Below are 12,590 nucleotides of genomic sequence, written 5' to 3' on the forward strand. Positions count from 1 at the left end.
AGGCTCCAGATAAAAAAGCCCGTTGCAGCTAGAGCATGGGGGTGCCGGAGCAGGCAGTGGTGTGGCCCAGCCCTGAGCCGCTGCCGCAGTCTCCCATTTCTGAAGTTTCCCAGCCAGCAGGGGAGTCCATTGCTAACTGCCCTTTTAAGTTGAGGCCTTGGAGGAAAAGGTGCCTGAGGTTTGCAAACATTTTTGCTTTAAAGAGGAACATCTGCCAACCAGCAGGAATCTCAGGCTGTGATTAGGAACACAGTGACGTGTGTGGCCTGGACCCGGAATAAGCCCGGAGGGCGGAGGGACGCCTGCTCGGGGCTCCCGGGCCTGCAGGGCTCTGCACTGAGGCTGGGGGTTCCGTGGGTCCTGGGGAGCACTGCAACGACCAGGTACACGTAGAGACCCCTTCTGGAAGCTGGGGGATTGTGTGTGGCGGAGCGGTGTCTAGTTCAGGACACAGCCATGGAGCTGGTGAGGACGAGCCTCTGCTGCCCCGGGGTCCAGTGGGCCAGCACGGCAGCGTCTGACTTGTGCAGAAGTGCAGTGCGAGGGGGCTGAGCAGGCTGCCGACGCCTCTGGGTGCGACAGCTGGAGGCCGGCCGGGGCGTGTCGGCAGCCTGACCCATCAGCACTCCTCTGTGCGCCCAGGCTGAAATGCAAGTCTCCACCTGCCCCACGGGGGCTTGTGGCATCCCCGTACAAACTGAAAAGTGCTGCACACCGCCATCGTTTTAAATGCCACCCACATCCGCTTTCGTGGAGAAACCATCTAAACCTCTGACCTGGGAAGCATTCTGTAGCCCATGCCCTGTAATCTGACCCAGGTCAGGAGTGTTTCCTCCGTGGGTCCCGCGAGCTCATTTATGGCCCTCCGAGCAAGGCCTGGCTCTAGACCTGGGCACCGTGTCCTCAGTTTCCCCCTAGGGGATCGCCATCTGGATGACTAGCTGCACCCCCCGTGTGCATGCCATGCACGTGCCAACGGCAGCCCAAGAACACTACGTTTGCTTGTGACATTTCACCGGTTATCTCTTCTAAGCCTGAAATTTTCTCTCTCCCTGGTCCCCAACCCCTCTCTTGTCTGTCTCTTCCCAGAGGGTATGAACTGCATGAACAAAGACCATGGCTGTGCCCACATCTGCCGGGAGACGCCCAAAGGTGGTGTGGCTTGTGACTGCAGGCCCGGCTTTGACCTTGCCCACAACCAGAAGGACTGCACATGTAGGTAGATGGAGGCAAAGGGGTCAGACATTCCCACGCGTCTCCTGCCGTTGCTTTGCGGGGGGGTGTGTCCAGTCTGCTGGACGTTGCCTGAGAAGGGCACTCAGTTCTCAGGGGGGGAGAGAAGGGCAGGGCCCCCCCCGCAGGGGCCTGGGAGGCATGAGGGACAGGGGCCATAAGCCCCAGGCTCGGGGTTTCCCTGGCATAGTGCCACTGACACAGCCCCAGACCTGGGCTGGATCTTAGGCAGGGCCCTGTGTGACAGCCCTGCCAGTGCTCATCGTAACCTCTTCCTTCCCCCCTGCCCCCGACCCAAGAGACCCATTGGCCCTGTGCTAGAGCTCCTCAGCAGGAACGGAGGGACTGTGGGTTCTCAGTGGGCCAGGGCAGCCCTTGGTAACAGAATGGTATAAAGAAGGCAAGGAGGGGACTTCCCTGGTGGCGCAGTGGTTGAGAATCCACCTGCCAATGCAAGGGACACGGGTTCGATCCCTGGTCAGGGAAGATCCCACATGCCGCAGAGCCACTAAGCCCGTGTGCCACAACTACTGAGCCTGCGCTCTAGAGCCCGTGCTCTGCAACAGGAGAGGCCACCGCAACGAGAAGCCCGTGCACTGCAACGAAGAGTAGACCCTGCTCACCACAACTAGAAAAAGCCCACGCTCAGCAACGAAAACCCAGTGCAGCCAAAAAATAAATAAATAAATTTATTTAAAAAAAAAAAAGAGGAAGGCAAGGAGCTTGATTCTGGGCGGTGGGGGGTGGGGGGGTCCCAGCGCAGGCTGTGCTGAGCTTATTTCCAGGATCAAAGACCAGAGCTCATAGCCTAGCCCGAAAGGCCCACTCTAGATGATGATACCCTGGGAAATCTGGATTGAATGAGGCCTCTGGTCAAAGGTGCCATTTCAGGACCGGCTTGGAGGTCAGCCCGCAGGACGCAGGCGTAATCCAGCCTCTTACTGTGGTCACGCAGCACTCCCCAGGAGGAATGGGAGCCAGCACATGAAGTGAGACAGTGGCTGAACACGCTTCGTCCTCAAAAGCTTCGAACGCAGTGCATCCTCCCAACGCTGCGTGGGGAGTGGCAGGATGTGGCCTCTGCTCGCTGGGCAGCCAGGATGCCCAGATGGATGTGATGTTTGCTGTGTGTCTGAAAAGAGTGGAGGGAGGCTGCCCGTCTCTGGCCAGAGACAAGCACTTCATAGCAGGCCCACTTTCTGCTGCAGAAAAATGGTATGAAGGAGTCTGAGTCCAGCTCCCAGGCTGGCCACTGAACCAGGAGACAGGTGCTGACCAGCTCTCCTAAAGAAAATGGCCTTTCTTTCCATTCTTCATCCTGTGGAGAAGACAGCTGGCCTTTGCCAGCCCGTCGTCCTTAGTCATCGTGATTCTTCCAGTTGTCCTCCACTCTCCTCAGTCATCAAGATCTCGGGGACACACATGCCTCAGACATTGTCCCCATCACCAAGGGAGCTTGTGCTTCAGCCCCCACTCCTGATTCATCCATTCCCCAAGGCGAAGACACTTCGTCCTGCCCAGGTTGGTCCCAGATGTGGACCAGCCTTCCTCTTCTAGTCGTTCCTGCGGGATCGCAGTGATCAATACATATGCTGTCACCAAGGGGAGGACCAATCCGGGACGCTGTTGACAGGGAAATGCCCGGCTCTAACCCAGGCCCTCCTGTCCTCTACACCAGATGGATCCCTTTAGCTGCAGAGAAACCTCCTGCCACCTGGCAACCTTCAGAACAGAGAAGGAATAACTCCAGCTTCCCAGTCCTCCCCGTGGGGTAATCTGAGCTTCCTCAGGACAAGGGCCAAGGACCAGCATATGTGGCGTGGGCAGGCTTGTTGACAGGCTCGGCTAGGAGGAAAGCACATTCCTTCAGTCAGCAAGACTGGCTGACGCCCGCCCTGGCCAAGCCCTGAGCTAAGTGCCGGAGAGAGAGCTGTGGGCCCCAGGAAGTGGCCGGGACTGACTGACTGGCTGCCTAATCCTATAATTCCGTGTGGGGCGAGTGCTACAAGTGCTACAAGGGGACGGTTTGCTCAGAGAGCATCTCCTGAGGGACCAACCTGGTCTGAGAGGTCAGGGATAAGGAGAGCTCTGTGCACGGCCAAGACTCCCCCACCCCACCCGGACAGAGAAGAGCTATGCCCGCGCCCCGAACTTTTGGTAAAGCAGATAGAGTCCCACCCTCTGCTCAGTGGCTGGGTGTGGCCAAGGTGTGTGGAGAGTCCAGGACCCATCCTGGAGCCCAGGAGTGGGTGACTGCCCTGCAGCCCTCCTGCCGAGGGATGGCACCCCTGCCTGTCCACCCCGTCAGCTTTGGTTTCTTCTGTGTGGTTACTGTGGATTAGCGTAAAGTTAGCTCTGAGACTTCCCTCTAGCCCTTGAGCTCACTTGAGGCCCAGGAAATTCTAGATCTGGAGTTGGGTCGGGGGCTGAGGCCTGGCCTAGGCAGCCGCTATGAACGAGCGGGACACAGGGGACTGTGCCCAAACTTTCCTCCCTCCAGAGCCCAGGACTCACTCCAGGGCCAGAGGAGGTTTTCTCCATCCTTCTCTGCGTCTTCCCGGAGCTCAGGGCTCCAGTATTTACTTACGTGTACGTGCTGTAGGCTCTCTACGTGTTCACAGCTCCGCCTGTGCGGTCTGGGAGATGCACGTGGGCCTGTAGAGAGGGAGCAAGAAAGTGGCCCTCGCTCCGGTTGCCTCAGACAGGCCCGTGTCCTCCGTAGAGCCACTTGCAGGGTGCCGTCCATCTCCTGGAGCCCAGAGCCCGGAAAGAACTGCCCCCTCACTGGTCCACCCCTGCCCACCCTGAATGGGGCTTTTCTCAGTCCGGAAAGACACATGATGTCCAGCCCAAGGTGGGGGTCTCCCCTCACCTGAGATCCGTGCTAAGCGCCAGCCCCCCGGGACCTTGGCTTCCCTGAGGCTCCTCCTGTGCAGAGAGATGAGATACCCTGACTGCAGGCTGCCGGGCACCCAGAAGTGCTGGGAGAAGAGACATTCCCACACAGAGGGGCCAGAGGGCTTGGTGACAAAGCCCCAGCTGTTTCCTGAAGCAGTCCTGCATGTCCTTGAAATGTCGCCCCGGAAGCTGGGTCCCTCCTTCGGATGGTCATAAGCTCCCTGTGGAAGAGGCAGCCCGCCAGGGCCACTGGTCGCTGAGGACAGTGTCTGGGGCAGTGAGTAGGAACCATTCTCCTCGCGTCCTCCTCACCTGGCAGGGAGACTGCGTGTGGCCAGGCTGGCAGGGCCAGCATCACTCAGGCTGGAAACCCCAGAACCTCCGTGCTGTTCTCTGGGTGAAAGGAGGAGTACCTGGGCAACGCAGCTGCAGAACTCAGTTCTGGAACACCTGGAATCCTTCACCGGGGAGTTGCCACCAAGTGACCTCCCTCTGGCCCCAGCCCTGCTCGTGGGTCACCTGATAAAACATCATTCAGGCTGTGCCCGTTTGGAATTTTCTGCCCCTCTGACTGTGGTTGGTCTGAGATTTACTTCTGCTTACCTGATCATCATTAGGGTTTTCAAATAAATTCAGAGTGTAGATAGAATTCTGGACAAATGGGTAAGGTCTCCAGGAAGACACCCTGTCCTCAAGGCCCCGGTGTACCATTTGCATACAGATGACAGGCACCCTGTCATCTTACAGCGGAGTAAAGCAGGGGCAGCAAGAAGCCCTGCCATGGGGATCTTGGATCTCCTTTTGCGATATCCCTCACCCTGGGAAGAGAGAACAATGTGTATTCTTTTCAATAAACTTGAATTTCTCCTTTTCCCTACTTCAGACGGGCTCCTGCTTGTTCAGCCCCCTTTTCAGCGACCCGGGTTGCTGATGCTGTGAAACATTTTAAGATCCTGGGCTGAAGGGCAGCTTTGCACACTATGTAACACGTTTAAATAAAAGGTCGTTTTCAAACCTGCATCTGAGATGACATTAATTTGCATATGTTCTGTTTGGACATTTCCTTGGGAGGATTAGGGCTTAGAGTGGATAGAGATTGAGGTGGCTGCTGGGACTTGGAGGGAATAGGCATCCGTGGGGACATCCTTCCACGTGCCCCAAGACATGAGCAAAAGAAAGAAAGGTCTACGAGAGCCAAGGAAATGAGCGCCAGCCCTCACATGGGCCTGCCCCCTCCCACCGCCTTGAAGAGTATGCCTGCTATTAACAGACATTTGCCCCATTGGGACAGGCTATTGTAAAGTGTCTTTTGCAACCTAGGAAGGATAAAATTGTCTAGCTTATCCCTTTCTTCAACTAACACTATCTGAGTGCATCAGCTGTGTGCCAGCTCTGTTCGAAGCCCAGACGACCCAAAGTCCATCCTCTGTCCCACCCCAGTTCGCCTCTAGGGAGTGAGCGATTCCATCCAAGACTCCAGAGGGGCTGATGTCCAGGGAAATGTGCGCCTCTGCACTGACTGTCTCATGTCCCCACTTTCCTCCCCCGTCCCTTAAAGAAACAACCACGGCGATAAACTAATCATTTTTGTTGTCATTCTGTTTATACACACATATGTACACTTTGGGCCTAACTAGTAACCTGTAACTATGGAAACGGAGGCTGCCAGCACAGCTGTGAGGACACGGACACAGGCCCCACGTGCGGCTGCCACCAGAAGTACGCCCTGCACTCAGACGGTCGGACGTGCATCGGTGAGTAAGCGCTTTTGCCAAGCAACAGCACTCTGCGCCACCCTGCCCCCCGGGGTGCCCGTGTGGCCCGAAAGTGGCCACACCCCACTGCATACTGGTTTCCAAGAAGGAAGCTTATGGGGAAAAAGAAAGGGAGCGCCCCACGGTACTGATGGGGCTGGCGGGCGACCCCAAGGGGAGCTTTCTCTGAACACTTCCCAGGGTCACCCATGCACCCAGACCAAGCGCCTCTGCTTTGTGTCACTGCGGGTTTTCTGAGGGTCCTCATCCTCCGCGTGCAGGTGGTTCCAGGCAGGTGATCTGTGGGGGAGGAGGGTGGTGTGTGCGCCTTTGGAGGGCAGCTTCTGTCCCTGAAGCACAGGGGTTTCCTCCCCTGATGTGGAGACACACCGGAGACTCGGCCGGCTTGCATCACCACCTCCTTGGTGGTGTGAGCTGCCCACAGCATCTGGAAAACCAAGAGGTTTTCTCAGAAAACTGCTTTCAGGCTTGGTTGTCTAGAACACCAGGGGAGAGGGCTGGTGTGAATCCCGGGTCAGGTCTGGGTGTTTTTTTTTTTTTTTTTTTTTTTTTGCGGTACGCGGGCCTCTCACTGTTGTGGCCTCTCCCGTTGCGGAGCACAGGCTTCGGACGTGCAGGCCCAGCGGCCATGGCTCACGGGCCCAGCCGCTCCGCGGAATGTGGGATCTTCCCAGACCGGGGCACAAACCCGTGTCCCCTGCATCGGCAGGCGGATTTTCAACCACTGCGCCACCAGGGAAGCCCAGGTCTGGGTGTTTTTAACTGCTCTCCATTCCCGAGCTACGGGGCCTCTCGCCGGACGTCCTCTCCCACCTAGAGCCCCTTCTTCTCAGGTGCCCCCTCCTGACACCCCTCAGGTGTCACCTCACCTGTTACAAGAGTGTCAGTTTCAGTCTCTGTCACCTCCGTCCTCCTGGTCCTTATTTCCAAGGGGAAGCTTGAGTATTCGTGATTATCTCAAGTTATAATCACTAGTAAGTTCTTTCCCCACTCAAAACTAACAGCCTATTTTTTAACTGAGAAAAAGAGGAATTTCAAAGTTGGTGCCCACAGTTCATCCTCTTCTTTCTCTTCAAAACTGGCAAAGTTCAGCAACCCCCCGGAAGTCAGTTATCATATTCATTTTTTTAAAAGGCCCTGTTTTTTTATTATCGACTCAGAAGATATTTCTTGAGGGACTTACAAGTAACAGAAAAGGGTTGGCAAGCAAGCAAAGCCATGAAGCCCGGAGTCTGCGGTCACCTTCTGTCCCCTGTGACTCTGCTCCCTTGTACCCCGGGGGAGTCGGGCGGAGGGGCCGGGCCGGGCACCAGCAGTCGCGTCCCAGTCCCGGCTGTCGTCCCAGGTGCTGCCTGCGTGGTTCTCCCTTCCTCTGTGTGGTCTCTCCTCTCAGACAGCCATTTTGGGTTTCATTTTATCTCATTCCTCCTGCTTTTCTGGTGATGGTCCCTGATTGCCTGTCTTGTCTGATAACTGACGTTCGTTAATTATTTTCAGAGCCAAAAGCCAAACCAAACCAAAGAACCAAAAAAATAAAATAAAATAAATTCAAAGCAGAACCCGGTCTCAGACCAGTGTCTCTATTGCAGCCTGATCCCATCTAGAACTTCCTCTCCCACCTCTCTCCCTGTCTCCACTGCCCCCCGGGGGCTCTCCCGGCCCGCCGGCCCCCTTCCTGTCTCGTCTGCTGGGGTCTCCCACAGCGTTTGCGTCTGCAGTGGAGCTGCCTCTTCCAGCCCCTGGACCAGCGCAAACAGTTGCCGGCCAGACACACGCCCAGCCTCGTCTAACACTTCTTGTCTTTGTCCACCTGGCTCATCCTCTTATTTTTTTATCCTTTAGTGTCTGCTGCACGTGAAGGTCCCTGCTTGGATCTGCTGTCTAACATAGCTTCCCTCACCCTGCCCCTTCCCCTCCCCTCTCCTTAGAAGTCCTTTCCCAGACCCAGCTCCTGGGCCCTGGACCATTACCCCCTGCTGGCCCAGAGAACCTTTCATCTGCCTTTGCTCACTGCTCCCCGGGGCTGCCCCGGGAGCGAATGTCCCCACACATCTCCCACTGAGCAAAGAAACGCGAGCCAGCTAACCTCACGTGCTCCTCTACGGGGAACATGCCGGCAGCTCCCGGCCGCACGGCCGGCTGTCTCTCTCTGTGCACGCTCCTCAAACGGCCGCCCCTCTTTGCAGCCTCTCGTTGAGCACTTGAGTGTCTCGCTCCAGTCCTCCATAGACAAGCAGGCAACCAGCACTGCCCAAATCGACCCCCTGGTTTCTCTGTGTCTATTTGGTTGGATCCACTGTCGAGTGTCTGCGTGTTTGTCCTTCCGTATGTTTTGTTCTTAATTTTGCATGAGTGTTTGACACATTTTCACGCCCTTGAGACAGGGCGTCTGCTGTCCAGGCGCATCCATCACCGGACCTCGCGGGTCCTGTCCCCTTGTCCTGGGCCTGCCTCTTCAGCCTGAGCCGGGGTGTCTGTAACTGCCTGGGTCTTCGCGAGCTCTGCGGGGGTGCTGGCCACCTCTCCGGCCCTCCGCACGTGGGTCCTGTCTGCTCTGACCTCAGCCTCCTCCTGTGTGTGTTTGCAGATGGGCCCTGTGTCCCACCCGTGTCCTTTTGTGGTCACCCCTCCTCTGCCCCCCTCCCCCGCCCTGCCGCCTCTTCACTCTGCCCTGAACACGCCGTCTGGAGGTTCCTGGGATGAGCCCCTTGGCGAGGACGCCGCGCTGGCCCGGCGTGCTGTGTCAGCTTTGTGTGCGCCACGCCAAGAGGCTGACTGTCTTGGGCCGCGGGAAGTGGGCTCTCATTAACCACCGGCTCCGTGTTTGTCCCTTACTTGTGTTTTAGAAAAGGATGAGGCTGCAATTGAGCGTTCTCAGTGCAATGCCACGTCAGTAGCTGATGTGGACAAGCGGGTGAAACGGCGGCTACGCATGGGTAACACTTTTCTTCCACTTCCTTTGTTGTACTTGCACCTTTGTTCGTGTGTGTGTGTGTGTGGTATGTGCTGGCGCGTGGGGTGTCTGTATGCGTTCTTGTATGTCAGGCTGTGAGAGCCGTGCTGGCGTGTGGGGTGAGCGTGTTTATCTGTGCGGTGTGCCCACGTGTGTGTGATTGTGCGTGCCGTGGGGGAGTGTGAGGGGCTCTGCTCCAGATGTGAACTCCCTTTTTCCTTTTTAAGGTTTTTACCCTCCATCGAATACATGTATTTCTCTGTGTGTTTGTAGCAAAGAATCCAGAGCCAATGTCTAGTGGCTTCTGCGTGTAAGGAGATGTGCTCTGTAAACCCCTTCTACTTGCAGTAATGCCCACATGTGCAGTTAGGATTCCAGGGTCAGCAAAGCAATGCTGAGACGCAGAAGCAAAGTGGGTGTTAGTGTAGAACAGGGGTTCGGGCAGCACGTCCTCATCTGTCTCCTCGGCAGAGAGGAGCCACGTGCAGGGGGAAAAAAGCTACATCTAGATGCAGGGCAGCGGGGTCTCAGGGGTGTCCAGTCCACCCTGCTTGGTTTATAGTTGGGAAATCTGCTACCCAGAGAGGGGAGGACTGGTCAGGGTCACCTGGCAGCCCCTTCTGGTCCCAAGGCTCCCCAGTCTGTGAATGACCCCAGCCCAAGCCCACTGGGCTGGCAGTCTCAGCCCACTTTTCCCCAGCCCGCCCCCCTCGGGCCCACACTTGCCTTGGGGGTCCATGTGATGTCAGCTGCGCTCTGAGCCCTGCCCTGGGCTGGATCCAGACTCTAGGGAAGCTTGCCCAGAAACACCTGGGGCCGCTCTGGGCGGCTAGAGGCCTGCTGGCGTGGCTGATCCCGGGCAGGGTGAGGAAAACGGAGAAAATAACTGCTCTGCAACCGAGCTCGGTCTGCAGAACAGAAGAGCCATCCGTCTCCACATTCATTCGTTCCTCTGTTCCTCAGTCAGTGCCAGTTCTGGGGTCGCTGGACCCTGGGTGGCACTAGCTGCCAGGCCTCTGGAGCACAGCTATCGGGTCACCTGGGATTGTCACGGCCTTCTTTGTGGCACTCGTTAGGTCACACCAGCCTTGGGAGCTGTGAGGTCAGGTGGTGCATTTCTCACATCTCGGAGGAGGAAACTGAGACTCATTGGGGTGCCCTGGTTTGCCCAAGGTCACACGTAAGTTACCCTGCACAGCTGAGCTTAACCCAGAGGTCACGGCCACGTGGGCCATCTTAAGTGTTGGCGTCACAGGACCGTGGAGGTCGGAGCCTAAAGGTCCCAGAGAGGTCACTTAGTTTTGTGGTCCTCGTAGGGACCTCAAAGGAGCCCAGGCATCTAGGAGGAGTCTGAGTGGGGCTGAGGGAGGGATGTGGCCTTGAGTGCTGGGGAGTAGGCTTGAGGTCTCCCCCAGTGAGGAAGCCATGGGCTGGCCGACAGCTCTGTGAACCCCCAGTCCATGCTGGGCAGGACAGATACAGCCCTGTTCTCAGACGAGAGGACTACAGGCCAGAGAGGCCAGAGGACTCATTCTGGTCACACAGGGACAAGCTCAGGCTAGAAGCCCACTCTCTGCAAGTTCTCTGTACGAGCCTGGTTCACTGACTTGGGCCGTCTGGGTTGGCCTGGAAAGAGCTGGAAACCACGAAGGGGTGGGCTTAGAGGCTCCAGCAGTCAGGAGTGTCCACTGCCCTGCACAAAAGGCTGAGTCAGTACTAAGGACTTTCTGAAGAGGTGGCTGGCAGTGGGTGATGGGGACCTAAGAGCTGCTGGTGCTCTGAGGCCCAAGAGGGCCCAGGCCCCTAGGCCTAGCTTACAGGAGAGGTGGGCACTGCTGCCTGAGGCCAGAGCTCCAGAGCAGGGCAGGACCAGGAACTGGGCCCCCAGGTGCCAGGCACCCTTCCCAGCAAGAGGATGGTGGCAGACGAGGGCTGAGCTGAGTTGGCATCAAGCAGGTGGGTGGGTACTTGCTTTTTCTAATTAGAGTTGGCAGAGAGTGGCTCAGAGCCAGACCCTGGTGCGGGGTCTGGGAGGTGAGGAGGGAGCACTGAGGACACAGGTCCCCTCGCCCCGCGCTTGGGAGGCAGAGTTGGGGGAGCAGATCAGGGGACTTGGTGCCAGGCACAGGAAGGGCCAGGGAGATGGATGCTGATTGGCTGCCCCTGCATTCCCACCTCTCTGTCCCCACCCCCACCCCCTTAAAACCTGTCCTGCCCCACAGACAGAAGAGACCTCTCCCTCCTCTGGTCTCCTGACAACAATTACAACAGGGGGACAAGGGCCAATGGCCAAGACCACACGCCTGGCACTAGGTCACTATCCTCAGGAGCTTCCAGAACAGGCACTCTCTAGAGCCCAGGTGAGCTCCTCCCTCAAGAGCTCATAACTCGTAGCACCCATCTCCCCTGAGAGCAGCCCATGCGGTACACACTTGGGATCCTACTGGACTTCAAGCCCAAGTAGTAGACCCCACGAGGCCTGGCTGCTCCCAGGCTCGGTTAATAGAGGCAAGGAATGGAGATGAGGGAGGTGACCATCCCCATTCTGCCCTACTGGTCAGAGCACACCCGGGACATCACGTTCAGAGCCTGGCCCCCGTGTGAGAGCAGCCTAGACGGTGTTGGGTCAGCATGGCCAGCCTGCGGAAGGGAGCACAGGCCGTTCATCCCAGTGGCTCCTGGGGCTGGTGGGCCGCTTGAGCTCTGTTTTAGGTCCTGGGGTGGGGGTGGGATGGGTGGGGGGATGGGGGTAGAAGAGACAGAGGGGAAGGAGCTTGTTCTGTGGCCCAGGAACAGATGAGGAAGCCGAGACGCTGAGGAGTCCACGGCAGGGTCAGACACTGGGTTCCCCTGACTGCTGCGCTGGCCAGCGTGGGAGGTCAGAGACAGGGACTGTTGTGAGAGAAGCCTGGGGGCCCGAATGCCCCACCATGGTCTGCTGTGAGCGGAGCCCGTTGTAGTCATGGTACACGGCTCCATCGGAGCAGGGCACGCGTGCTGCGGTCACCTGGTGGCTGAGATGGCCTGGCAGGTGTCTTCCGGCCCTGAGGTGCCAGTTATCTCCTGTGTGGCTGGAGCTTGTTTTTAGGGGGGGGTCAGACAGGACTGAGAGAAAGGACTCCCTTCCCCCTCCGCAAGCAAGTGGGCGCAGGACAGCTCTTGCCAGCCCGGAGAGGATCCGTGAGCACCCGCCCATCCTCGCCACTCTCAGCAACAGACTTGTCCTGCAGGCCCAGGGTGAAAGCCCCTTGCGTGTCTCAGAGAGGGTAAGTGACCTACCTCCTCACTGCAGGGTGCTCGCCCCAATATGCCTTCCCCAAATGGAGATGGAGAATTTAGGTTTTATGTGCTTTTATAGGCTATTTGACCCAGAACTATTTCAGAAATATTTTGCGCCCAGACTGCAGAGGTTACAAGTCTTTTAGATGTCTGCAAGTCGTTTAATTAGCAGCCTCACCTCTTAACACAGCCAAGAACCAGGATGTAAGCAAAAATCAGAGCTTCATACAAAATGTGTGGGACCCTTTACCCACATTTGAGCCTCTCGGTTCCTCTCCGGGAACCTGCCTGCTTTTGTTTCCCCAAGGGCTAGCATTTTAGCTACAGGGCTCCAGGTTTTGAAACACTAACCCAAGCGCTGACTGAACTCCGGCAGCGTCGCTCCCTCATTATGGCGCTGGCTGCTGGCCTGGGGCTCTCAGAGGCTCCCCTGAAGGGACAGGGCTCTGCAG

General features: G+C 57.4%; 1 protein-coding gene across 3 annotated transcripts in view; it reads left to right on the forward strand.

Moving 5' to 3' along the window:
• The window catches only part of SCUBE1 (signal peptide, CUB domain and EGF like domain containing 1), a gene marked incomplete at its 5' end in the record, with an annotated part of 129,984 nt that overhangs the window by 69,829 nt on the left and 47,565 nt on the right, over positions 1-12,590 (forward strand). The window contains 3 exons of one of the 3 annotated variants that reach the window (XM_081249522.1): positions 1,090-1,215; positions 5,769-5,885; positions 8,753-8,842. The exons of 1 other annotated variant lie outside the window; for it this stretch is intronic. In XM_081249522.1, the coding sequence (XP_081105648.1) occupies positions 1,090-1,215; positions 5,769-5,885; positions 8,753-8,842 (333 nt within the window). The remainder of the gene's footprint in view (positions 1-1,089; positions 1,216-5,768; positions 5,886-8,752; positions 8,843-12,590) is intronic. One more of the 3 variants, XM_081249523.1, reaches the window with a different exon arrangement.

Source organism: Mesoplodon bidens (assembly GCF_964165515.1).
Source record: "Mesoplodon bidens genome assembly, chromosome: 11".
NCBI classification, from domain to species: domain Eukaryota; kingdom Metazoa; phylum Chordata; class Mammalia; order Artiodactyla; family Ziphiidae; genus Mesoplodon; species Mesoplodon bidens.